Raw genomic sequence first — 26,531 nt, 5'->3', positions numbered from 1 at the left:
TTCCAGGGGATGAATGGACAGCCGGGAGACAGTGGTCTGAGGTACTTATTGCAAACATTACATGCTAATGAAAGAACGTGGACATATGGCATGGAGAGCATTTCTAGAGAATTAATGTCAATGTAAGGGAAGACGCATTTCTCTTAAAATGTTTCTCACCCTCTCATTCCCCCTGCTCCCTCCCATCCCAGCCAAAATATTTCTAAGAAATTTGCAGGATTTTCTTCTCTGCAGGATGGAGGCAGACAGGGAAAAAATGTCTCCACCTTTATAAACGTGTGTTGCTGGAAACTGCGTCTTTAAATTATATTCTTTCTTTGAAATATGTCCCAGATACAGAATTTGTGACCCTTAAAAGTTATATCAAAATCATCTCCATAGCAACATGCATTATGAGGTAACATACAAAGGCAGCAAACGGCGGGAGGGAGGGGAGAAGAGGGAGGGAAATAAAGGAAGAATGGGGGGGAGGGGGGAATAAATTTGTTCCAAAAATAATAGACCAAAAAAGGCATTAATGTGATCATTTGGATGTGAGGACTTGTTAAATACTGATCTTAGCTCTTATCTATTCCATTTGAATTGGAGAATTTACCAAAAGTTCCTTAAAGTTAAACTGCTAATTCCTTAAAGCAAGGCTCTATACTGACATATAGGAATACTACAATTAAAAGCAGCTGGTTACGTAACTGCCAGCTTCTTGTCCTACCCAGCAAAGATAATAAAAAAAGACAAAGCTCCTTCTATCTGCCCCAACTGAGCTGGTTCTCGCTCCCTTCAAAGCTCTACCTTTGGCCTTTACTTGGCAGTGCAATTAATTGCACAGTTGACAAGGCAATCGGAGGTCAGCTCTGGGCTGCCAACAGCCTCTTTCCACCCACAATGCCTCAGTGCAGCTCAAACTGTGCAGGTCTCAGTGTTTCACTCATTAAATGGCCATGTTAGAGGTAATCACACTGCTTAATTCCCTTTCATTCAACATAGACTACAATTACAGATGACTGACAGCGGTTTCCATTAAAAACTTCTGTGAAACTTTAAATTAGTGGCCAAAAAAATCCAATAAAGTGCACTAATTTTTTCCTTAATGTGTTACACTTTAAAAATAACATTGATAATTAGGTTTTATTTCAAGTAGGCCAAAAATGCACTAGCTTTAAGAATGCTGATCCCCAGTTCTGTTGGTAACACTGCAGTGTCAACCTCACTAAATAAAGGGACAGGATAGGAGAGCAGGAGTTGTACTTTGAAGTCGTTCAGATGAATTTTCCCCACTGAAACTATATCCTTGGAGAAGGAAGATAATGTAAACAGCTAGAAAAGGAAACTTCTTCTAACTCGTATTATTATAAAGTTTACAGTGAAACTAATATTTAGATCCTTAAAAGGTGACCAGTTAAGGGGGACATTTGTGCACCTTGCTGGCTTCTTCATTGCAGGCAGGGCTGACGGCACCGCTGAATTAAAGCTGCCCAACATATCCCATTATAAGACCTTGTTTTCAGTTGCTTACAGTTAACTTTTGGGGCACGAATTTTCCATGCCAAGTGGCTGCCTCACATGGAATTTTTCAAAAAAATTCCACCATCTATAAAGAAAGCCTGAAAGTGGCACCTTCTCTGCATGCCTACAGCACCCAAAATCAAAAAGAGGCTTGGGGTTATTTGTTTGAAACCTTACAAAAGCTATTATACCCTGTTTTGTTGATGGCTGGGAGACTTAGTGGGATTACGAAACTACAAGGCACTGAAATGTGAGCACCTGCACAGGGAAGGGATTACTAGATTTTGTTAACACCTATTTAATTCGCATTTGGAAGATTTTTTTCACAACCACATAAGGGCTAAAAGTGTAATATTTACAAAATGATAGCACAGATTCTGCTGCACACTTCTTTGGTGAGGGATGGATTCTGCAGCAAATTCCATGGCCGCAGAATCACAAAAGAGACAGGGAGCTAAGTACAAAGAAAAGGAGTACTTGTGGCACCTTAGAGGCTAACAAATTTATTTGAGCATAAGCTTTCATGAGCTACAGCTGTAAGCTGTGAGTTTACAGCTGTAGCTCACGAAAGCTTATGCTCAAATAAATTTGTTAGTCTCTAAGGTGCCACAAGTACTCTTTTTTTTTTTGCGAATACAGACTAACACGGATGCTACTCTGGAGCTAAGTACAGCATTTGAATTCAATTCTCATTTCAGCGGCAATCCTGTGTGATGGCGAGTCAGAAGGTAAAACTTTACTTCCAAGAAACAGACCATGTAATTTTGCTCTACTTAATTTTCCAAGACAGTGAAACTGACACACAAGATCACTTCTTATAAGCTAAGCTCTCTCTTGGAAACTGCCCCAGATATCCCCAAATTTGAGTATAAAACTGTTCCACTTCTACTAGGAATGTAGTAATTGCCATTCAGGAACAGACTAGTGGCCACATAGTAGAGCATTCCATCAACAAAGGCCAGTCCCACATACTTCAGAAGAAGCTGTAAGAAACTTTTCAGACAGCTACGAGATAGCCTGCTCCAGGGAAAGTTTCCTGCTGACCCCCAATAGTTAAAGCTTGGCTGATGCTCTGAAACATGAGGGTTTATATCCCTTTTTTTTTTTTAAATTTACCAGAACAGCTCTAGATATTCTTGTTACCAGTAATCATTTTTTGAATCCTGATAAGCTCTTGGACTGCGATATCCTGTGGCAATGAGCCTCACAGGTTAGTTATGTTGTGTGGACATATTTATTGGTTTTGAATCTGACACTTGATTTCACTGAAGGTCCCCTTCTTTTTGTATTGAGAGAGGTACCTTACAGTACCTCTGGTTCTTCAAGATGTGGTAGTCAGTATAGATTCCACTGCAGGTGCTTATACAAAGGCATAAGGGGGACAGCTACGATCTTCCCTCACTTCTCCTGTAATTCAAAGCCAAAGTTGTTGAGGACTTTGAAAAGTGGGGATAGAGGGAGAGTTGTGGGATCCACACAGACAACAACATCTCAAAGAACCACAGTCATTGTAGGGTAAATAACCATTCTTTCTTCAAGTACATGTCTCTGTGGATTTTACTGTAGGTGACTGGCAAGCACAACTGCTCAGTATGTTGGACTCTCTTAAGCAGAAGAGGCACCTGCTGTGTTCATCTTTCAGTGGAATTAGCCCATCACAAGATAGGTAGTGCTTGAAGCCCACAGGTTTCAAATCCACCATGTTGAGAAGGCCTGCATAGGGGTCTGGCTGAACATTCACTCCAGATAGATTGATAGTGTTGACAGCAGTGGCATGTCAGAGACTCAGAAGAGTTCTGGATGTTATTATGAAGCATTTGAAGAAATGTAGCCAAAGCTAAGAACCTGAGTCCAACGTACCGCCAGGTTCCATCTTGCTGCCACAAGCAGTAAAAGGGAATGGAGGGAAGGTCTTGGCCGCCCCACCCTTTATGCCCCCATACAGGGGCACGAGGTGACATCGGGTGCATCATGGCCTGGACTGACAGTTACTTATAAAAATTCAATCACACATGCACATGGGTGCTTACAACAGGATCCACATCAACTTAAACCAGAGAATGGCGTTCCTCATTTTCTGTCTCTACACCATTTATTTTGTGTATTTTTAAAAATGTGTTCTCTTATCTCCTCTAAAGGAAGTAGTCCCTTGCTTTTTGATTTGCATATGACAGCAATTTTCCATGCCACATTCATTCCTGTTGCCCATTTCCCTACCCCCTCTAAATCAGCTACATCTTTTTTTCAGATCAAGTGACCAGGACTGAACATCTCAGGTGAGGCCAAACTATTTTTAGGATGCATTACAGCATTTAGTGTGTTCTTCTCACACTCATTCCCTATGCATGTTAACATTGTTTGTTTTGACTTCTGCTGCATGTTGAACAAAGGTCTTTATTGAGCTGACTACGATAATGCCCCACTTTTCCTGTGTGCATCCAGTTAAATACATCTATAAGGTGTGTGAGTTCTAATTATGCTCTCCAGCATGTATTTCACATTTATCAACATTGAATTTATCTGAATTTTTATGAAAAGACCTGTCAGCCAATCCCCATCAGTTCACTGAGTGGTCATGAGAGACTGGTCTCGTTGTACATTCAGCCACATTGCAGAGGTAAACCATGTCATCACAACAACGTGAGGTTTAAGACTACCACAAGATGACAGTCAGAGACTTCCATTGCAATCCACCATCCCAAAGACTCCCTCGGGTTAGAGATCAGCATCCCATTGGGATGAGCTGGCAGCAGCAGGGAAGGCTTCCAGAACCTGCTGGCCAACACTGCAGCCAGTGATTCAGCATGAAATTATTTAAAATGAAAATGCCTTGGACATGGTACAAACCCAATTACAAAATCCAGGAAGAAATCTGTATACTTTTTGGGCTCATGAAAGTTAAGGTTAAACAAGGTTGGGAAGAAGCCAAACATACAGTTGACAAAGTTCTCACCTTAACAAGGGAAAGCAGTTTTAACAGGCAAATTATATCTGAGGGCATAAAGTGGGCCCTTTAAACAAAGGGATAAGAAATTGCCTTTACATAAGCAATTTAAAAATCTGACTTAAAATTTACAGTCCCATTCTGTGCCAATCACAAGGCTCTCCTTTGGGCTACATATTATACTCATATTTGTTTCCTTTTCCAAATAGTTTCAGCACAGTGCTACTGATCTGTTACATGTGCACCCGGGTGGGGGTGGGGGGGAGGGGTATTGCACATTTTGCCTCCTATATATCAACTTTGGTTCAATTAAATGTTGGGACTGCATTTCTACCTAAACTACCTAGTTTGACAGAAGTTCTTACAAGTTGGTTACAAAAATAAAATGTTCAAAGCAGAGTATTTAGAACCATCTTGGTAATCACAGATTAAATAGGCACTGTTGATTCTGTAGCCATTGTCATTTCTGTAATTAAATTCTACTTAAAGAAGAAATTGTTCAAAACAGTTTTTGCCCACAACTTGGGCTCCATGTGTTCATTATCTTTATTTAGGGCCAAATTCTAACACACTGGTATAAACTCAGAATGACAATTTACTTCAACTCATAAATCACATTGAAAGCTGCAGATATTCAGCACTCTAAGGTCATTTTTCATTTAGGTTACTAAATATGAATTTAGGAGCTCAAGTTTAGGTACTCAGGTCAAAATTTTCAAACCCAAGTTTTAAAACTGGGACCAGTGTTCAGTTACAGCTGTGCAAACAAAAAAAACAATGGGATCACACAATGTAAATGAGAGCAGAATCTGGTTTGTAGAAAGAACACAACTTGTTTCATACTCCTGGGTAAATTGGTGCTACCAGTGATTAGAAATAAAAATCATCTTGGAAGTGGACCAAACTTGATCTGGAGTTAAGACATAGTGGGAATATCTACAAGGCAATTAAAAACCCTGTAGCAGCTGACTTGGGCTCCCAGGGCTGTTTAAGTGCAGCATAGACATTTGGGCTCGGGCTGGAGCCCAGGATTTAGGATCCTGCGAGTGGGAGGGTCCTAGAGCTTGGACTGCAGCCCAAGCCCAAATGTCTACACCGCAATTAAATAGCCCCTTAGCCCAAGTCAGCTGGTGTCTAACTGCAGCAGAGACATATTCAGTAAGGGAATACACAGTGCCATTCAGAGTAGAATTGTCCTTTAAAGGAAATCATTTAAACAAATCAAGAAGGGTATATAGTATTAAGGCAGCTACTCAGTTCTTAGCTCTCTTTCCTGTGCCGAAGCATGTCAACACATGATAATTAAGATGACTCAGTTTAAGACTCATGCAATGCTTCAATTCAAAAAGAGTGCATCAAGAACTGAGCACCAGAATTGATGAGGAATTATTTTTTCTAGTTGAGTCCCCCAACATTAAAAATAACACCTTTTGTATTTAAAGATCTGTAAGTGACAGCTTTAAAATGTATCAAAGCGTTGAGTTACTTTTAGTTGAGATCATGGAAATTAAGCACCTCCATTGTCAGTAACTAAATAAAAGACAGTTTCATGCTTCCATAAACATCCGATGAATTCAGCAAAAAGAAAAATTATAAGGAACCAAGATTCCGGAATAGAAGAACTTTGGGGTGTGCTCAACACAGGAGCTACACAGTTGCTTGGGACTGACTAGATGTCAATCCAAATTTCACAGTGCACTAATAATGCAGTCTACCAGCATTATTCTGATTCACACCTCAAAATGTAGCATCAGAACTGCCAGGTTGGGTGAGGTGTTTCCCAAGGGCATAGGCAAGGCTTCTATGAATTGCTACACTTATCACACATAGTAGTATCACTTGTATTTTTGGTTTCCTCATTCTTCTTGGCAGCAAGGCGTTTTTAATGTGTCCCACTATGGCTATCAACAGTGATAAACAATGGTGAGAAATTGTAAGGAAAAACAGTCTGTGTAGACCCAATGCTCTTACTTGGACAACACTGTGCGCACAACTCAATGCTTGTTAAAAAACAAAAAAAAAAAACCCAAACACACATCACCCATTAAGGTAAGACTGACACATGCATAAGAACAGCCATACTGGGTCAGACCAGTGGTCTATCTTGCCCAGTATCTGGTCTTCTGGCAGCAACCAGTGCCAGATGCTTCAGAGAGAATGAACAGAACAGGGAAATTTCAAGTGATCCATCCCGTTTTCCAGTCCCAGCTTCTAGCAGTTGGAGGCTTAAGGACACCCAGAACATGGAGTTGCATCCCGGACCATCTTGGCTAATAGTCATTGATGGAACTGTTCTCCATGAACTTATCTAATTCATTTTTTAACCCAGGACAGATCTCACATAGGTTAACTTTAAAGCAATCTGTATTTACACCGATGGGACAGCCTTCCAGCCAGACTGATACACAAACTTACCCCTTGGTTTCCTTGAAATTGGATTGTTGGTCTCAATGCAACAGAGTCCTACAAAACAAGGAAAAAACAAAAACAGTCTCAGTCATAACACGCACTACCAAAAATATTCAAATAATTCAGTCTGCATTAACAAGGACACTACAATATGTATCTTTTGAAGTGAACTAACGTCAAAGTATTGCTACTGATCTTTTAAATTGAACATTTAATAGTAATAAGAAAAACCCTATAATGCTAATGGCACCTTTGAAATGCCACATATTGAATTCCTTCTTGATCCCTGTAATCATTAACTTACACCTTGAAACATTATATTTGAGGCACATGCAGACACATTGGTTGTATATTTGCAATGCTTAAGTAGTTTGTAAACCTACATTCTTAGTAGGGGATTAAGGGGAAAACCTGTTACACCACTCAAATCTAGAATTTTAGGTAAATTATTGTTCCACCTAACTCTTCAAGGTACTTAACTGTCAGGTTCCTGTTAATAGTATCTTACAACGAGGTTGTGACACTGACTGCCCACTTAAAACAAAAAACAAAAACAAAACAAAAAAAACGGGTTTTTCCCTGTGACACTAATTTGCTTTCATTTCAGGAAGTTGCACTATTGTTCGTTCAGTTACGACCCTATAAAAGGTTTCAGAGTAGCAGCCATGTTAGTCTGTATTCGCAAAAAGAAAAGGAGTACTTGTGGCACCTTAGAGACTAACAAATTTATTTGAGCATAAGCTTTCGTGAGCTACAGTTCACTTCATCGGATGCCTATAAAAAGTTAAACCCTATAAAAAGTTCTTTATAACAGATATCAATTGAATTCAATAATTAAGTTTTATTTAGATTATGGATACACTGTTATCCAAAAAATAAAAATAAATATATATATATATATATATTATATATAAGGTTTGCATTCCCTGATACCTTAACGTTTGATGGCACTGGAGGCTAAAAAACAATCAGCTTCAAGTCACTACTTAAAAGATACTAAGAATGAAAAATAAAATGTATATAACTACCAATTGGTTTGGAAAGCTTGTGCAATCTGTGTAGGTTCTTTTCACTTCCTAAACCCCAAAACATTTCAGTGCATTTTAATGCAATATATTCTTGCCAATAGCCCAGCATTCATGCTCTACTGATAGGGTAGCAAGCATGTCTAATTAACTAACACATTTTGGTAGGGAGACTGATTTCAGTATCAGCCTTCCAAGTGATGAAACGCAAGTAGTTACATACACCTTGACTATGGCCATTTAAAAGGAATGAATTCCATTAGGATTTCTCTCTGAACTGCTTTAACTTTTCTGATGCGATTGGGTGCACGCAATAGGGGAACGCTTTCTGTGCTACTTCCATGTATCCAGGACATCCCGACATTTCAGAGACTTCAATGATTAATCACCAGAAATATGCATACGTAAGAGGGCGTGCCTAGCAGTGAAAGGGTATGTCTACACTACAAAATTAGGTCAAATTTAATAGAAGTCGGTTTTGTAGAAAGCGTTTTTATACAGTCGAGTGTGTGTGTCCCCACACAAATGCTCTAAGTGCATGTAGTCAGCGGACTGTGTCCACAGTACCGAAGCAACAGTCGACTTCCGGAGCTTTGCACTGTGGGTAGCTATCCCACAGTTCCCGCAGTCTCCACCACCCATTTGAATTCTGGGTAGAAACCCCAGTGCCTGATGGGGCTAAAACATTGTCGCGGGTGGTTCTGGGTACATATCGTCAGGCCCCCGTTCCCTCCCTCCCTAAAAGCAAGGGCAGACAATTGTTTTGCGCCTTTTTTCTTGAGTTACCCGTGTAGACGCCATACCACGGCAAGCATGGAGCCCGCTCAGCTAACCATCACCGTATGTCTCCTGGGTGCTGGCGGACATGGTACTGCATTGCTATACAGCAGCAGTTTATTGCCTTTTGGCAGCGGACAGTGCAGTATGACTGGTAGCCATCGTCGACGTAGTCCTGGGTGCTCTTAAGAGGCGCCTGGGCAAACATGGGAATGACTCAGCCAGGTCATTTTCCTAGTTTCGTCTCATGGTGATTGAGTCCTACAAGCAGTGCACTGTCTTTTAATCTGCAGCTAGCAGAAGATGATGGCCAGTAGTCATACTGCACCGTCTTCTGCCGAGCACCCAGAAGGTGACGATGGCTAGCGGTCGTACTGCACAGTCTGCTGCCAGCATGATGTATAAAGATAGATGAAGTGGCTCAAAACAAGAAATAGACCAGATTTGTTTTGTATTCATTTTCTCCTCCCTCCCTCCCTCTGTGAAATCAACGGCCTGCTAAGCCCAGTTTTGAGTTCTATCCTTGAGGTAGCCATTCAGTTTCTTGCAAAGCCACCCCCTTTGTTGATTTTAATTCCCTGTAAGCCAACCCTGTAAGCCATGTCGTCAGTCGCTTCTCCCTCCGTCAGGCCAACAGCAGACAATCGTTCCGTGCCTTTTTTCTGTGCAGATGCCATACCACAGCAAGCATGGAGCCCGCTCAGATCACTTTGGCAATTAGGAGCACATTAAACATCACACGCATTATCCAGCAGTATATGCAGCACCAGAACCTGACAAAACGAAACTGGGCGAGTAGGCGACATCAGCGCGGTGATGAGAGTGATGAGGACATGGACACAGACTTCTCTCAAAGTATGGGCCTTGCCAATGTGGGCATCATGGTGCTAATGGGGCAGGTTCATGCGGTGGAACGCCGATTCTGGGCTCGGGAAACAAGCACAGACTGGTGGGACCGCATAGTGTTGCAGGTCTGGGACAATTCCCAGTGGCTGCGAAACTTTCGCATGCGTAAGGGCACTTTCATGGAACTTTGTGACTTGCTTTCCCCTGCCCTGAGGCGCAAGAATACCAAGATGAGAGCAGCCCTCACAGTTGAGAAGCGAGTGGCAATAGCCCTTTGGAAGCTTGCAACGCCAGACAGCTACCGGTCAGTCGGGAATCAATTTGGAGTGGGCAAATTTACTGTGGGGGCTGCTGTGATGCAAGTAGCCAACGCAATCAAAGATCTGCTGATATCAAGGGTAGTGACCTTGGGAAATGTGCAGGTCATAGTGGGTGGCTTTGCTGAAATGGGATTCCCTAACTGTGGTGGGGCCATAGACGGAACCCATATCCCTATCTTGGCACCGAAGCACCAAGCCAGCGAGTACATAAACCGCAAGAGGTACTTTTCAATAGCGCTGCAAGCACTGGTGGATTACAAAGGACATTTCACCAACATCAATGTGGGATGGCCGGGAAAGGTACATGATGCGCGCATCTTCAGGAACTCTGGTCTGTTTCAAAAGCTGCAGGAAGGGACTTTCTTCCCAGACCAGAAAATAACCATTGGGGATGTTGAAATGCCTATAGTTATCCTTGGGGACCCCGCCTACCCCTTAATGCCATGACTCATGAAGCCATACATAGGCAGCCTGGAGAGTAGTCAGGAGCTGTTCAACTACAGGCTGAGCAAGTGCAGAATTGTGGTAGAATGTGCATTTGGATGTTTAAAAGCACGCTGGCGCAGTTTACTGATTCGGTTAGACCTCGGCAAAACCAATATTCCCACTGTTATTACTGCTTGCTGTGTGTTACACAATATCTGTGAGAGTAAGGGGGAGACGTTTATGGCGGGGTGGGAGGTTGAGGCGAATCACCTGGCTGCTGGTTACGCACAGCCAGACACCAGGGCGGTTAGAAGAGCACAGGAGGGCGCGGTGCGCATCAGAGAAGCTTTGAAAACCAGTTTCATGACTGGCCAGGCTACGGCGTGAAAGTTCTGTTTGTTTCTCCTTGATGAAACCCCCGCCCCTTGGTTCACTCTACTTCCATGTAAGCTAGCCACCTCCCCACTTCCCTTCGATCACCGCTTGCAGAGGCAATAAAGTCATTGTTGCTTCACATTCATGCATTCTTTATTAATTCATCACACAAATAGGGGGATAATTACCAAGGTAGCCCAGGAGGGGTGGTGGAGGAGGGAAGGACAAGGCCACACAGCACTTTAAAAGTTTAAAACTTATTGAATGCCAGCCTTCTGTTACTTGGGCAATCCTCTGGGGTGGAGTGGCTGGAGGCCCCTCCACCACGTTCTTGGGTGTTTGGGTGAGGAGATTATGGAACTTGCGGAGGAGGGTGGTTGATTACACAGGGGCTGTAGCGGCGGTCTGTGCTCCTGCTGCCTTTCCTGCAGCTCAACCATAGGCTGGAGCATATTAGTTTGATCCTCCAGCAGCCTCAGCATTGAATCCTGCCTCCTCTCATCACGCTGCCACCACCTTTCAGCTTCAGCCCGCCACTTACTCTCTTCAGCCCGCCACCTCTCCTCCTGGTCATTTTGTGCTTTCCTGCACTCTGACATTGTCTGCCTCCACGCATTCGTTTGTGCTCTGTCAGCGTGAGAGGACAGCATGAGCTCAGAGAAAATGTCATCGCGAGTGCGTTTTTTTTTGCCTTCTAATCTTCGCTAGCCTCTGGGAAGGAGAAGATCCTGTGATCCTTGAAACACATGCAGCTGGTGGAGGAAAAAAAAAGGGACAGTGGTATTTGAAAAGACATTTTATAGAACAATGGGTACACTCTTTCACAGTAACCTTGCTATTTACATTACATACATAGCACACGTGCTTTCGTTACAAGGTCGCTTTTTGTCTCTCCCCACTGCGTGGCTAACAGTGGGGAACATTTCTGTTCAGCCATAGGCAAACAGCCCAGCAGGAACGGGCACCTCTGAATGTTCCCTTAAGAAAAGCACCCTATTTCAACCAGGTGACCATGAATGATATCACTCTCCTGAGGATAATAGAGAGATAAAGAACGGATGTTGTTTGAACACCAGCAAACGTACACTGCAATGTTTTATTCTACAATGATTCCCGAGTACGTGCTACTGGCCTGGAGTGGTAAAGTGTCCTACCATGGTGGATGGAATAAGGCTGCCCTCCCCAGAAACCTTTTGCAAAGGCTTTGGGAGTATATCCAGGAGAGCCACGAATGCCAGGGCAAATTAATCATTAAGCATGCTGGCTTTTAAACCTTGTATAGTATTTTAAAAGGTACACTCACCAGAGGTCCCTTCTCCGCCTGGTGGGTCCGGGAGGCGGCCGTGGGTGGGTTCAGGGGGTACTGGCTCCAGGTCCAGAGTGAGAAACAGTTCCTGGCTGTCGGGAAACCGGTTTCTCCGCTTATTTGCTGTGAGCTATCTACAGCCTCATCATCTTCCTCATCCCCAAAACCTGCTTCCATGTTGCCTCCATCTCCATTGAAGGAGTCAAACAACACGGCTGGGGTAGTAGTGGCTGAACCCCCTAAAATGGCATGCAGCTCATCATAGAAGTGGCATGTTTGAGGCTCTGACCTGGAGCGGCCGTTCGCCTCTCTGGTTTTCTGGTAGGCTTGCCTCAGCTCCTTAAGTTTCACGCGGCACTGCTTCGGGTCCCTGTTATGCCCTCTGTCCTTCATGCCCTGGGAGATTTTCACAAATGTTTTGGCATTTCGAAAACTGGAAAGTAGTTCTGATAGCACGGATTCCTCTCCCCATACAGCGATCAGATCCCGTACCTCCCGTTCGGTACATGCTGGAGCTCTTTTGCGATTCTGGGACTCCATCATGGTCACCTCTGCTGATGAGCGCTGCATGGTCACCTCTGCTGATGAGCGCTGCATGGTCACCTGCAGCTTGCCACACTGCCCAAACAGGAAATTGAAATTCAAAAGTTCGCGGGTCTTTTCCCGTCTATCTGGTCAGTGCATCTGAGTTGAGAGTGCTGTCCAGAGCGGTCACAATGGAGCACTCTGGGATAGCTCCTGGAGGCCAATACCATCCAATTGCATCCACAGTACCCCAAATTCGACCCAGCAAAACCGATTTCAGCGCTAATCCCCTTGTCGGGGGTGGAGTAAGGAAATCGATTTTAAGAGCCCTTTAAGTCGAAAAAAGAGCTTCGTCATGTGGACGGGTGCAGGATTACATCGATTTAATGCTGCTAAATTCGACCTCAATGCCTAGTGTAGACCAGGGCAAAGAGTTAATGGCTTCAGAGTCTATTAAGCAGAGTTTCCCTATTGAATTCCATAAGGGATCTTTCCAATTGACATCAAATTATTGTGGCTTAGCAAAGAAAACCTCTGAAATAGAAAAAAAGTCTATAGACAGACAAACAACAAGCTTAGAGCAAGATGAAACCCACTGGGTGTTCCACTGCACATCCATTATGATTTAAGTCATTAACATAGCTTCCAGCAATGTAATCAAGTCAGGTACCCACTATGACTAAAGAAAAACAGTGGTCTTGAAGTCTGGAAAGCACTCACTTTCTGCATTGTACTGAACACTCTGCAGACAGGATATAACTTCATAGTGAAATGATAAATGTCTTTAGTGCGCTTCATACAGGGTTCACTAAATTCCTTAAGTACCACGACACTGCATACCACAGCACACTGTTCATAGACAGACTGGCCAGCTCTTGTTCCTGGTGTCAGCATGTACTGTACAGTGTATGTCCATAAATCCATATGAATGCAATTTAGGGGACACTGAATTTGAAGGCATTTTAAAAGAACACTGCATTGCATAAGAGCATTGCATTTTTGTATCTAATTATAGATTTAAAAGCATCTGCAATTAAACCTGGAAAATTACTTAACTGGAATAAAAAGCAATCACATGAAGTTCAGAAGTATTGTATGCAAATCATGACAAATTTGTAATCACAGAACTTTTTATAAATATACTTATCCAACAAGCAACATTCACTTTTGCACCACTGCAGAAGAAAAGATAATTTATGAAAGATTCCGGGGCAAGGAGACTCGTTAATTAGGCGACAAGCTTTAGCTTTATTTTACACTGTACTTTCCCCTACCCTCAAAAGGGTATCTACTGTTCTTCCCATCCTACACCCAGAGGTTGGAGATTTCTTTGATCTCTTCATTGGATGGAAAGAATTCATCACCAATGTCAAGGATCTTTCATAGGCACTTATTTTTGAAGGAGTCTAGTTTTTGTCCAATGTTTTGGTAGATCTCCAGCTCTCACAGCTATATGTTAGCACTGAGATTATGTTTGAATTGAAAACGCTCAGTTTTGGTCTGACATACCTTTGATTTCTCAGTTTTTTTCTAGCATCTCCGATTTCCATGTTGAGTTAAGTAACTGCTGTGGATGCCTTTCCTATCTAAAAAAACAACGAGTCTGGGGGCACCTTAAAGACTAACATTTATTTGGTCATAAGCTTTCATGGGTAAAAAAACCCCACTTCTTCAGATGCATTCCTATCTAAATGTTACTTCCTTCTTAAGGTCTCCATTGGCTAGTATGATGCTGCCCAGGAACTGTTCTACTTTTTATTTTTGTCTTCTACTGTGATGATGATGATGCTTGACATCTACGTTTTGAGCATGTTTGTTCTGTTGTAGCTAATTTTGAGCCATGCTTGGCCTACTGTTTTTGCCATGTTATCTGTCTTGGAAGCTTTAAGGCAGTGACGCTCTGTAGTGCAACATCATTGGCAAAGTCTAGATCTTCTAGGCATTTGCTATCTACTCACATTGCTAACACCCTTCTTTATTACCCAGTCTATGGCAATGCCAAACCGTGGACATAACACACAACGTAGTGTTATCTGCTCTGTTTCATTATTGTTTCAGATGCCTCAAAATAGGAGCTACAGGCAGTGATAAATGGATTGAAAGGTTATCAAGGTTTCACTCTTTTCACAAACACTATTAGCTACTTCCCACAGCAATAAACCTGGATCCATAAGACAGGTGTCTCCAAGCCACATCCTGTATTAGGTAAAAGTGAGGTAGCTATTTTGTGCTCTCTCTAGTAAGATCACCATTAGACCAAAGCTGTACTAAATCATGGCTATGGTCCTTTCTATAGTAGTACACCATTTCTTAAGAGTGAGGGCCAAGAAGTCAGACACTGGAGAGCTTGTACGCAGTGTAGTTGTAGTCATGTCGGTCCCAGGATACTAGAGATTTCTCATGCCATATATGATTGGGCTTGGGAGCAGATGATCTCAAGTGTAATTTTATTTTTGAAAGATGTCCAATAAGCCCTACTAAGCATCTACCTTGAATGAGAAATAAGATACATTTTTCTTAATTCATCCATTCCACTCAGGAAATATGACCCTTCCCACCGAGGCTCACAGGTGTCACTCCCTTCCAGTTCCCCACAGTTAACACAAGTTAGCAGCCAATATTAGACCAAAATGAAGCAGGGCTATACTCTGTACATAATTTTAAGAAAGAGTTGAAGACTTGATCAAGCTATTCAGAATAATGAATAACCCACAGCTTCAACTTCAAATTTGATGCATGTTCTATTTCACAACCTCCAAAATCAGTGATAATCCTGCCACTATGATGATCCCCAAAATTTCACTTATTTAAACAGTGAACCTTCCACTTTACACACCATCACTCACTTGTTCCCTAGGAGAGACAGCCCGTTTCTCCATTTCCAATTTGTTAACTACTGCTCCTGCTCAACACCTCAGTTACCAGTGATGTACAGTAGTAAGTTTTCAAATACAAAAGCTCTAGACTAGAGGTTTCAAACTGCTAGCCTGCAGGCCAGATTCAGTTTCTGCAGAACATAAGCATTCATTTTTTTTAGATGTTTCTAGACTTTATGGTTGCAAAGAAAGCCTTTCAAAGATATTCTTTGAGATGTGTGGTCCCTATCTGTATGTCACTGTGGGTACACATGTGCTCCATGCAACCAGAGCTGGAGAATTTTGAAAGCAATGTCCATTGGTCCACACTTGTGCCCTGGCTCACCTCAGGCCTCTCACCGAGGAGATAAAGGGCAGATCAGACCAACTGCTTCTCCAGTTCCTTCTCCACCATGAATCAGAGAAAATCTGAAGCAGAGGGGAAGGAGGGAAGACAGTGGAATACAGATTGATTAGACAACACATCTCAAAGAACCTCCAGTCACAATGCTGCTACTGATGGTACCACTGGAGGAAAAATCACAGCCTGAAGAAGGAATGGAAGACAAACTCCTTCCAAAGGACGGCTTCCTGATGGAATCATAACCTCTCTCAAAAGGGAGTGACCTAAAGGAGCAGGAGACTCCAGGTATGGGAGAGCGAAGATGTCCTCAGGAGGAGTGTAGATCTCTGTTCTTCCCATCATGAGAAGAGTCCTGTCTGCCTGAACCGCAGGAGCTGCAGACACAATCTGTTCAACAGATGCTAAAAACAAAGATAGAACCGTGGATGATCGATGTTCTCAATCAATCTTCGTCAGTGCCAGCGGATTCCAGGTTTGTACTTGGGAGGTTCCACAGGCATGGGCACCACCAGATTGTGATCCAGTGTCAATGGAACATTAGACTGTGGGCATTCTTATTGTGCCTCAGACTTAGGATGTCCTAAATTCTCTTGAGCTGATCTAGTGCTTAGTTTAGGCAGGGCTGGATCAGACCTGCTCAAAGTGGATTTGGAGGAAGACTTAGTCTCATGCTTATGAGAATGCTCTCTGCTCTCCCAACAAGACCCGGCCAAGAGCAGACTCTGCTCCTGATTTGGACATTGTGGCAGGAGGCACTGTCTTTGCTGAGTCACGCAAATATACAGGGGGTGCCCGAGCTTGGGTTAGGTTGCTGCCTCATGGCCTTTTCCATTAGGTGCTTCCTAAGGCAAAAGTTCCCACCTTTCCCAGCCGTAGCTAAGCAACAAACTAGCCCTTACCATTTTAGAGAGAAAGTGGAAAACATGACCCAAGCATACCCTAAAGGCCCAAAAAAACCATAAGGCAAGTAATTCTATTTGTGTAAATCTCATGACTTATGCTCCAATCCTATGATTTACTCAGCACAAGCAGACCTGTGCCCCACTGAAGTCCTGAACAGAGTAGTTTTGATTATCTATTATTTATTGTTTTGTTTCAAACACTTCATCCCAGTCTTTCTGCAGAGTGAAACTACATGCAGCAAAAACCAACGCAAACACATCCAAAGACTAGTTGCCAAGGAAACATAAGAGATCCACATCTCAGAGTCCCAAAGTTCATTAAGAGTTCTAGTAGCACAACATACAAATCCCACTGGTAATATCTGTAAGGAATGTACTCCTGGAACGTCAAACAGTGGGTGAAGAAAATTCAAGTTCACTAGTCACCAATTAATTAAGTTAGCATCTATCATTCTCAAAAGGGAACAGGCTAAATAGAGATGTCTATGTCAAGACATTCCAAAATCTGACTGCATAGAGGCACCATCCCTCCAGAAGGGCATATTGTCTGGAATACTGTCAACTCACCTATGCGTTTAAAAGTGAAATTTACCACCCATCTATTACTTATATTATTAAAATGCTGCCTTCTTGCAAGCCAGGGGTAGTAGCACCTACAAGCCCTTGACATGACCAAGACTCCATTTTGCTAGGTGCTTTACGAACACAGAATAAAAAGACAGTACCTACCCCAAAAAGTTCACTTGGACTGTAAAGTATTAACCCACCATAAATTAATAGTTTAGAAACCTATACTGTTTTCCTTGCCCCTCTACCACACACAAACTGTATTGGTATAGTGAGGATTCCAACTCCTCAGCAGTGTATCATCTTAAATTAGATGCACTACGTCATTTCTGTTCCTATTAAAAAGTTCAAATTGAAGTTTTGGTCAGAGTGTCAATACTGAGTTAAAGGCACTTAAAGATTTTAAACTTCCAGAACTATGGCTCTGACTTGGAGAATTTCAGCACTAACAGGTTTGGGAAAAAACACAAAAACAAAAAAACAGATACCAGCTTTTGTGCTTTTGCAGCCCTGTGATTTTAAAAGACTACCAACCCACTTGAGTCACTTGAGATGGTTACAAAACTGTCAGTTTAGGGGCTAAGACTTACAACTCCTGTGGATCAAGTTCAAGATGTAGAATAATGGAAAGGTTTTGTACTGTGAGCGCGCGCGCACGCACACAGAGTCCCTAAAAAGACAATAGTGGGCATCAAACCCCCAAGCAACGGACTTCCCTGTCACCAGGATATCACTTCACAAAGAACTCCAGAGCTAGATCAGCTCGAGTCTATTCGCTCATGCATGCCCAGATACAATGATCTCTTCTAATCCAAGTTAAAAAACAAACTGTATTGGAAAGCCAGCACTGCATTTCCTTATATGATCCTTAGATGGATAATTCATTTTAGTTTAGATTCTCAATTGAAAATAACTGGGTTTCCCTTAACTATGAACTGCACTACAGGAAACCTGTTGTCACTTTACTTCCCCACTGCACAATAGTTTGAGAGATGTAGGAACTTCCTGCAAGACACACTCAGGACTATGCCTCTGGAGGCAGGATTTAAGAAAGAGAGGAATCCTACTTTCTGCAAATGGACAGTTTTGTAATTGACCTCAAGTTTTAAATGCAACTTGTCAAAAGGACTTTTTTTTTTTAAACTGCCCTCCCCCCTCCTCCACCCTTATGTATAAAGGCAGCCTGAAAGGGGTTTTTTTTTTTTTTTTTTTTTAAACCTTAGAAATATCAGGAACATGAAGTCTGGCCTTCCCAGGGTTTGCTGGAGACATTCCTGGGGGGGAGGGGGGGAAATCTCACACATAAGCACAGTGACAGGTTTCAGAGTAGCAGCCGTGTTAGTCTGTATTCTCAAAAAGAAAAAGGAGTACTTGTGGCACCTTAGAGACGAACAAATTTATTTGAGCATAAGCTTTCGTCAGCTACAGCTCACTTCATCGGATGCATTTTCCACCAAATGCATCTGATGAAGTGAGCTGTAGCTCAAGAAAGCTTATGCTCAAATAAATTTGTTCGTCTCTAAGATGCCACAAGTACTCCTTTTCTATAAGCACAGTGGGAGCTCTCACACCTTACTTGAGGGGATGGAATGCTGAATTTTTAAGATGTCTTTTCACCAAAGTGTTCATTAGGCAGCAGAATTTAGATGTTAAGAAAAAACAGTAACAAAAATTTAAATATGCCTCCTTTCTGCTGTTGAGCTTTCAGTCTCTTGACTCTTGTGATGTTATAATTTTTTGTTAGAATTCTGTTAGAAATTGGTTAAGAGACAACACTAATAAGAACTTCAAATTAGCCTGAGAGGAGCCCAGTGTAAGACACCTCCAATCTATAAGAGACAACAATTACATTTACAGTCTGATGTGGCAATAATTAACATGTATGAGAACAAGAGATCCTCAGCCACTGAACAGATAAAACTTTTGCTTTACCAAGATCCTCATACTGCACTTCAGGACTGGGCTTGCTACCCATAGAGCATGTGCTTCTGCCAAATCTAACCATGAAAAATCACTTGTGAAGACAAACTAAAAAAATCACTGTTTTCCCCTCAGAAAGTCTTATAGTAATGAAAGGATCATTAAATATACTGTTATACCACAGAAAAATGAAAAGGTTAAAAAGCATCATTTAGAACAATCTTGATGAAACAGCTACATGATCACGAAGCATCTTAAGCTATGCTATGTGTACAACAAAAAGTAGGTCAGTAAATCAGATTCCTGAACTTCTGGGCAGTAGTTTCCAGAATTTGTTTTATTGCTCTGCATCTTGCTGGAAGAACCAAACTGGAACAATACTTTTAAGCTTCAACCCATCACAGATAGAGCTTAATTAAGATTAGTCTTACTAACACTATCCTGATATAGATCTAGTAATACGACTAAAGAGTCCAGATGAAAAAGGAACCTATGGAGGACAGCTTTGAAAAGGTAACCTTCCATAAGACCCTGTAAAAACAGTTTAAAAAAAGCCTCTTCAGTCACAAGTCAAAGTGTTAAGATCAAACTTCAATTGCAATATCAATAAAAAGTTATGAATTATTTGTGGATCTTGTCATAAGTGAGGTTACTATGGTCAAAGGTAAACACATGCAAGTATTAGCCTTAATCATCCTTTTGACATTTTATACAATTTGAATTCAGAGCTTCCATTTTGTACACTTATCCGTTTATGAAAATGTAAAAATGAAGTTTGAAGTGAATCTTAAATACGGCTAATTAGAAATATATTCAACATTAACAGCATGTGGTAGGAATTGAATCTATTGGTTGGGAGGAATCTAAATGCATGAAGTTATTTCACTAAATCCCACTACTGTTTCTTCTCATTTTCTATTCAGGAAAGTAGTTTACTTTGAACAACAGCAACTCAGTTTCTCACAAAAAAAAAAATCTGACAAGCTATTAAGGAGTTTCCCAAATTGTTATGAAGTACTCTCAGAATATCACTTTAAAAGATGCTACAAAAAAATTAGCAGCCAAGGATTACTGCACAAGCAATTTTATCCTCTTAAATTGAGCTTCAAATGGGTAGCAGAATTATCTATAAACAAAAGCATCTCATAGCAACTGCCAATACTTTTTTCCAAGCATTTACTATAAAAATCTAAATGTGTTCTGTTTTAGGGGTATTTTGTTTTAGAAACTACAGTGGATCTACTCATTATGACTCCAATCCAGTAAGACACTTACGCAGGTGCATAACTAAACATATAAGCAGTACCACTGCAGTCACATTACTCGGTGAGTCAAAATGCCTCAAGACTCTTGCAAGAAATTTCAGAAGCTATACAGAAAATGGAAAACATGAACAGGCAATGAAGGGAGTTGTGTCTTTCAACAAGAGGCTTGTCAGACCTGATCTGTGGAAGGAGGAGTTGTGTCACAATCAAGAACCTAAGGAAATGGAATGCGCTCCAACAAGCAGAGCAAAGTCAGTATTGGGAATGCACTGGCATGAAGAGATTTCAGAATCAAAAGAGTCAAACCTAAAACTAAGCTTCGGATAATGCACACACTGAACTAATGTAAACAAAGTGTATTAAAATGAGCCAAGCATATAGCAATGTGCAGCACCACGGATAAAAAGGAATGTGATGTATTTAAGTATGGATTGTTTAAACAGGACCAGCAGTGCAGTTCCCTTACTAAAAGTGAACTTGTCCACTGCCTGTATTTAAAAAATGCATACGAGTTTGCCATGCAAGTTATGTAGTATGATTCACATATGTATTTCAAGACTTTTCCCCTAATCACTTTTAAATCTAGTTTGAAGTATAACTGGATAATCCCGAAACTTGTAGAAAGGACAAGAGTCTGGTCCTTCTAGTTGTATCTGGTACATACAGCTCAAGTTAAGCAGTTTGTATGCGTGGGATGCATGACATGGATGTCATGTTACAGCAGATGAAATATAAACATGTACTTAAATATGTATAGTCACCTTCTACATGCATACAGAATTTGATGGTAATCAGATTTACAAGTCAGGAGGACACTGAAAGAATCATCCTCCTAGCTTTAAAACTTACTTTATCATCAGTCCTCTATCCGCAACAAGCTCGTGATATCACAAACAGAAAGACTGGGAGAACAAGACACTTGTAGCTTTACAGTAAGGTGGAAGCTTCATCACTACCATACCCTCTTCAAAGCAATTATGAATAGAATATCAGGGTTGGAAGGGACCTCAGGAGGTCATCTAGTCCAACCCCCTGCTCAAAGCAGACCAATCCCAACTAAATCATCCCAGCCAGGGCTTTGTCAAGCCTAACCTTAAAAACATCTAAGAAAGGAAATTCCACCACCTCCTTAGATAACGCATTCCAGTGTTTCACCACCCTCCTAGTGAAAAAGTTTTTCCTAATATCCAACCTAAACCTTCCCCACTGCAACTTGAGACCATTATTCCTCGTTCTGTCATCTGCTGCCACTGAGAACAGTCTAGATCCATCCTCTTTGGAACCCCCTTTCAGGTAGTTGAAAGCAGCTGTCAAATCCCCCCCTCATTCTTCTCTTCCCCAGACCAAACAATCATAGTTCCCTCAGCCTCTCCTCAAGTCATGTGCTCCAGGACCCTAATCATTTTTGTTGCCCTCCGCTGGACTCTTTCCAATTTTTCCACATCCTTCTTGTAGTGTGGGGCCCAAAACTGGACACAGTACTCCAGATGAGGCCTCACCAATGTCAAATAGAGGGGAACGATCACATCCCTCGATCTGCTGGCAATGCCCCTACTTATACAGCCCAAAATGCCATTGGCCTTCTTGGCAACAAGGGCACACTGTTGACTCATATCCAGCTTCTCATCCACTGTAATCCCTAGGTCCTTTTCTGCAGAACTGCTGCCGAGCCATTCGGTCCCTAGTCTGTAGCGGTGCATGGGATTCTTCTGTCCTAAGTGCAGGACCCTGCACTTGTCCTTGTTGAACCTCAGATTTCTTTTGGCCCAATCCTCTAATTGGTCTAGAGCCCTCTGTATCCTATCCCTACCCTCCAGCGTATCTACCTCTCCTCCCAGTTTAGTGTCATCTGCAAACTTGCTGAGGGTGCAATCCATGCCATCCTCCAGATCATTTATGAAGATATTGAACAAAACCGGCCCGAGGACCGACCCTGGGAGCACTCCACTTGATACCGGCTGCCGACTAGACATGGAGCCATTCATCACTCCCCGTTGAGCCCAACCATCTAGCCAGCTTTCTATTCACCTTAGAGTCCATTCATCCAGCCCATACTACTTTAACTTGCTGGCAAGAATACTGTGGGAGACCGTGTCAAAAGCTTTGCTAAAGTCAAGGAACAACACGTCCACTGCTTTCCCCTCATCCACAGAGCCAGTTATCTCGTCATAGAAGGCAATTAGATTAGTCAGGCATGACTTGCCTTTGGTGAATCCAAGCTGACTGTTCCTGATCATTTTCCTCTCCTCTAAGTGCTTTAGAATTGATTCCTTGAGGACCTGCTCCATGATTTTTCTAGGGACTGAGGTGAGGCTGACTGGCCTGTAGTTCCCAGGATGCTCCCTTCTTCCCTTTTTTAAAGATGGGCACAAAATTAGCCTTTTTCCAGTTCTCCGGGACTTCCCCCGATAGCCATGAGTTTTCAAAGATAATGGCCAATGGCTCTGCAATCACATCTGCCAACTCCTTTAGCACTCTTGGATGCAGCGCATCTGGCCCCATGGACTTGTGCTCATCCAGCTTTTCTAAATAGTCCCGAACCACTTCTTTCTCCACAGAGGGCTGGTCACCTCCTCCCCATGCTGTGCTGCCCAGTGCAGTAGTCTGGGAGCTGACCTAGTTCGTGAAGACAGAGGCAAAAAAAGCATTGAGTACATTAGCTTTTTCCACATCCTCTGTCACTAGGTTGCCTCCCTCATTCAGTAAGGGGCCCACACTTTCCTTGACTTTCTTCTTGTTGCTCTTAACATCTCTTGCTAGCTGCTGCAACTCCAGGTGTGATTTGGCCTTCCTGATTTCACTCCTGCTTGCCTGAGTAATATTTTTATACTCTTCCCTGGTCATTTGTCCAATCTTCCACTTCTTGTAAACTTCTTTTTTGTGTTTAAGATCAGCAAGGATTTCACTATTAAGCCAAGTTGGTCGCCTGCCATATTTGCTATTCTTTCTACACATCCGGATGGATTGTCCCTGTAACCTCAATAAGGATTCTTTAAAATACAGCCAGCTCTCCTGGACTCCTTTCCCCCTCATGTTATTCTACCAGGGGATCCTGCCCATCACTTCCCTGAGGGAGTCAAAGTCTGCTTTTCTGAAGTCCAGGGTCCGTATTCTGCTGCTCTCCTTTCTTCCCTGTGTCAGGTTCCTGAACTCGACCATCTCATGGTCATTGCCTCCCAGGTTCCCATCCACTTTTGCTTCCCCTACTAATTCTTCCTGGTTTGTGAGCAGCAGGTCAAGAAGAGCTCTGTCCCTAATTGGTTCCTCCAGCACTTGCACCAGGAAATTGTCCCCTACACTTTCCAAAAACTTCCTGGATTGTCTGTGCACCGCTGTATTGTTCTCCCAGCAGATATCAGGATGATTGACGTCTCCCATAAGAACCAGGGCCTGCAATCTAGTAACTTCCGCGAGTTGCCGGAAGAAAGCCTCGTCCACCTCATCCCCCTGGTCCGGTGGTCTATAGCAGACTCCCACCACGACATCACCCTTGTTGCTCACACTTCTAAACTTAATCCAGAGACTCAGGTTTTTCTGCAGTTTCATACTTGAGCTCTGAGCAGTCATACTGCTCCCTTATACAATGCAACTCCCCCATCTTTTCTGCCCTGCCTGTCCTTCCTGAACAGTTTATATCCATCCATGTAGTACTCCAGTCATGTGAGTTATCCCACCAAGTCTCTGTTATTCCAATCACATCATAATTCCTTGATTGTGCCAGGACTTCCAGTTCTCCCTGCTTGTTTCTCAGGCTTCTTGCATTTGTGTATAGGCACTTGAGATAACTCACTGATCGTCCCTCTTTCTCAGTACGAGGCAGGAGCCCTCTCCTCTCGTGAGCTCCTGCTCGTGCTTCCTCCCAGTATCCCATTTCTCCACTTACCTCAGGGCTTTGGTCTCCTTCCCCTGGTGAACCTAGTTTAAAGCCCTCCTCACTAGGTTAGCCAGCCTGCTTGCGAAGATGCTCTTCCCTCTCTTCGTTAGGTGGAGCCCGTCTCTGCCTATCACTCCTCCTTCTTGGAGCACCATCCCATGGTCAAAGAATCCAAAGCCTTCCCTCTGACACCACCTGAATAGCCATTCATTGACTTCCACGATTCGACGGTCTCTACCCAGGCCTTTTCCTTCCACGGGGAGGATGGACGAGACCACCACTTGTACCTCAAACTCCTTTATCTTTCTTCCCAGAGCCACATAGCTATGAGCCTCATCATATTCCCAAGTACTAATTTAGCCATTTGCACAGGAGTTTGCCAGAAGCTGGGAATGAGCGACAGGGGATGGATCACTTGATGATTACCTGTTCTGTTCATTCCCTCTGGGACACCTGGCACTGGCCAGTGTCAGAAGACAGGATACTGGGCTAGATGGACCTTTGGTCTGACCCAGTAGGGCCATTCTTATGAGTTAGGACAAAGGCTGATTTTAAAACGGTCCTCTTGAATTTTGCAATATTGGAATGCTGCAATAAACATTTACAAGTTTTGGTGAAGCACTTATGTACAGGTGAGAGCTTATCACCAGACAGATCACCAACTAAACAAGAAAAACTACACTATAAAGGATTTTGTATGAACTCAACAATATGAAGGAGTGACTGAGTACAATCTGTGAATTGTAAACAAGGGATTTTCAATATTGGACTCTAATCCAGTGATGACAATGGAAGCAATGGAGTTTTTTCTCACCAATATTTACCCCTACTTTGCATTACAAGAACTGTTGCTTTGAAACCCATGTAAAGTACTCTAAGGGCTCAATTTACAATCACTTAAAGCATTACCATGTGAGTCAACACGACTACTCATGTGAGTTAAATTATTCACATGCGTAAAAGTTTGCAGAATAGGAGAAATTATCTGTGCTTACTTGAAAGCTTCCTTCCTTTACGTAATAAAGTCCATAGATCCAGTACAATGGGTACTTCAGCCTGCTTGCAACTTGGGGCACAACCAGACCTGTCACTCACCAGCAGCAGGGAAACATTCTGGCACTGAAGCTCCCCGCCAGTTGAGATAGATTCCATAGCCAAGATAATTCCATTCTATTTTCCTAAATTACAGATTGTATTCAATATACTTTGAGGAAAGAGTATGATTTTTTTCCTAATACAGACCATGGGAAATTCTCACTACTGAAACAAACCCAAGTCTCTGGACATCAGTTCTCATCTCTGTTTGGAATGATCAGTATCTCCTGGGCAAGAACCTTATTACTTGGAGAGGCCATTTTCAGGCAAGTATAGATAAGTGTTCCTATTCTTCATAATTCTATGGTCCGCAGATCAATAAAAATAAAAATGGATCTTCACACCCTGCGCCTCCAGGGTGGGAAGCAGGTTTTTCTGTAAATACAGGCATCTAAATAAAGTATTTTATAGATCCTCCATCTTCATCTGGGTACTAAGGCATGGACAAGACTTCCACCAAAAATATGGCTTTGGCTGAAGACTAGATGACTGACAGATTCTTGGTAAATTTATGTACTGACGGATACCTAGCAGATCTCAATACAGGAGAATGTATTCCTCTTCCCTTAGACTGTCAGTGCTCCAAAGGTGTAGACTTTGATGCTTATCAGAAGGAAGAATATTTCTTGAATTTACTTTGGGAATGAATGCTGAGACAGCTGGGAGATCTGCTTGTCTTAATTAAAAGTACAACACTAGGTGTCTCATTTCAGAAAGCTCCTAGTTTCAAAACTTGTCTGACTGGAGATCACTATCAGGAAGTCTACTTTGATAGCATGAGGATACCTCTTAGATTCCGTCCAGAAAGTTCTGGAAGGAGCAGAATGAGGTTCCAAGATCATGCATAGGGAAGGAGGCTCCTGAGCTCTGCAGTCCAAAGTGTGGCTGCTAAAGCAGGTGCTAGGGACTTAGGCACAATCTTCCATCTGGCAGGCTGCCCTTCCATTATCACTCCTCTCATGAAGCTGTTTACCCCTTGAGGCAGTTTTTCCAACCCTGCCTGCCTGGTGTATGCACAGCTCCAATGAAAGACTTGATAAGGGGGTGAAGCCAGAGACTCTCTCTGGCTCTTGGCCTACCTCTTTCCTTGAAGCTTGTAGGGACAGCAGCTGCTTTAAATGCCTCAGAAGAAGAAGCAATGCTGAGAGGGCAATCTCCTCAAAAGGAAAATGCAGTCTTGGACCACCACTGGGATTGACAGACACTGAGCCCCAACTGTTATCAGAAATTTGA

At 42.5% G+C, this 26,531-nt stretch overlaps 1 protein-coding gene across 2 annotated transcripts in view; it reads right to left on the bottom strand.

Annotated features, from left to right (window-relative positions):
• ELL (elongation factor for RNA polymerase II) overlaps window positions 1-26,531 on the bottom strand; it is a 90,324-nt gene that overhangs the window by 40,104 nt on the left and 23,689 nt on the right. For both annotated transcript variants that reach the window (XM_038383883.2, XM_043502516.1), the window contains exon 2: window positions 6,863-6,910. In XM_038383883.2, the coding sequence (XP_038239811.1) occupies window positions 6,863-6,910 (48 nt within the window). The remainder of the gene's footprint in view (window positions 1-6,862; window positions 6,911-26,531) is intronic.

This window comes from Dermochelys coriacea, chromosome 25 (genome assembly GCF_009764565.3).
Source record: "Dermochelys coriacea isolate rDerCor1 chromosome 25, rDerCor1.pri.v4, whole genome shotgun sequence".
NCBI classification, from domain to species: domain Eukaryota; kingdom Metazoa; phylum Chordata; order Testudines; family Dermochelyidae; genus Dermochelys; species Dermochelys coriacea.
This window is presented reverse-complemented; position numbering and strand designations above follow the sequence as displayed.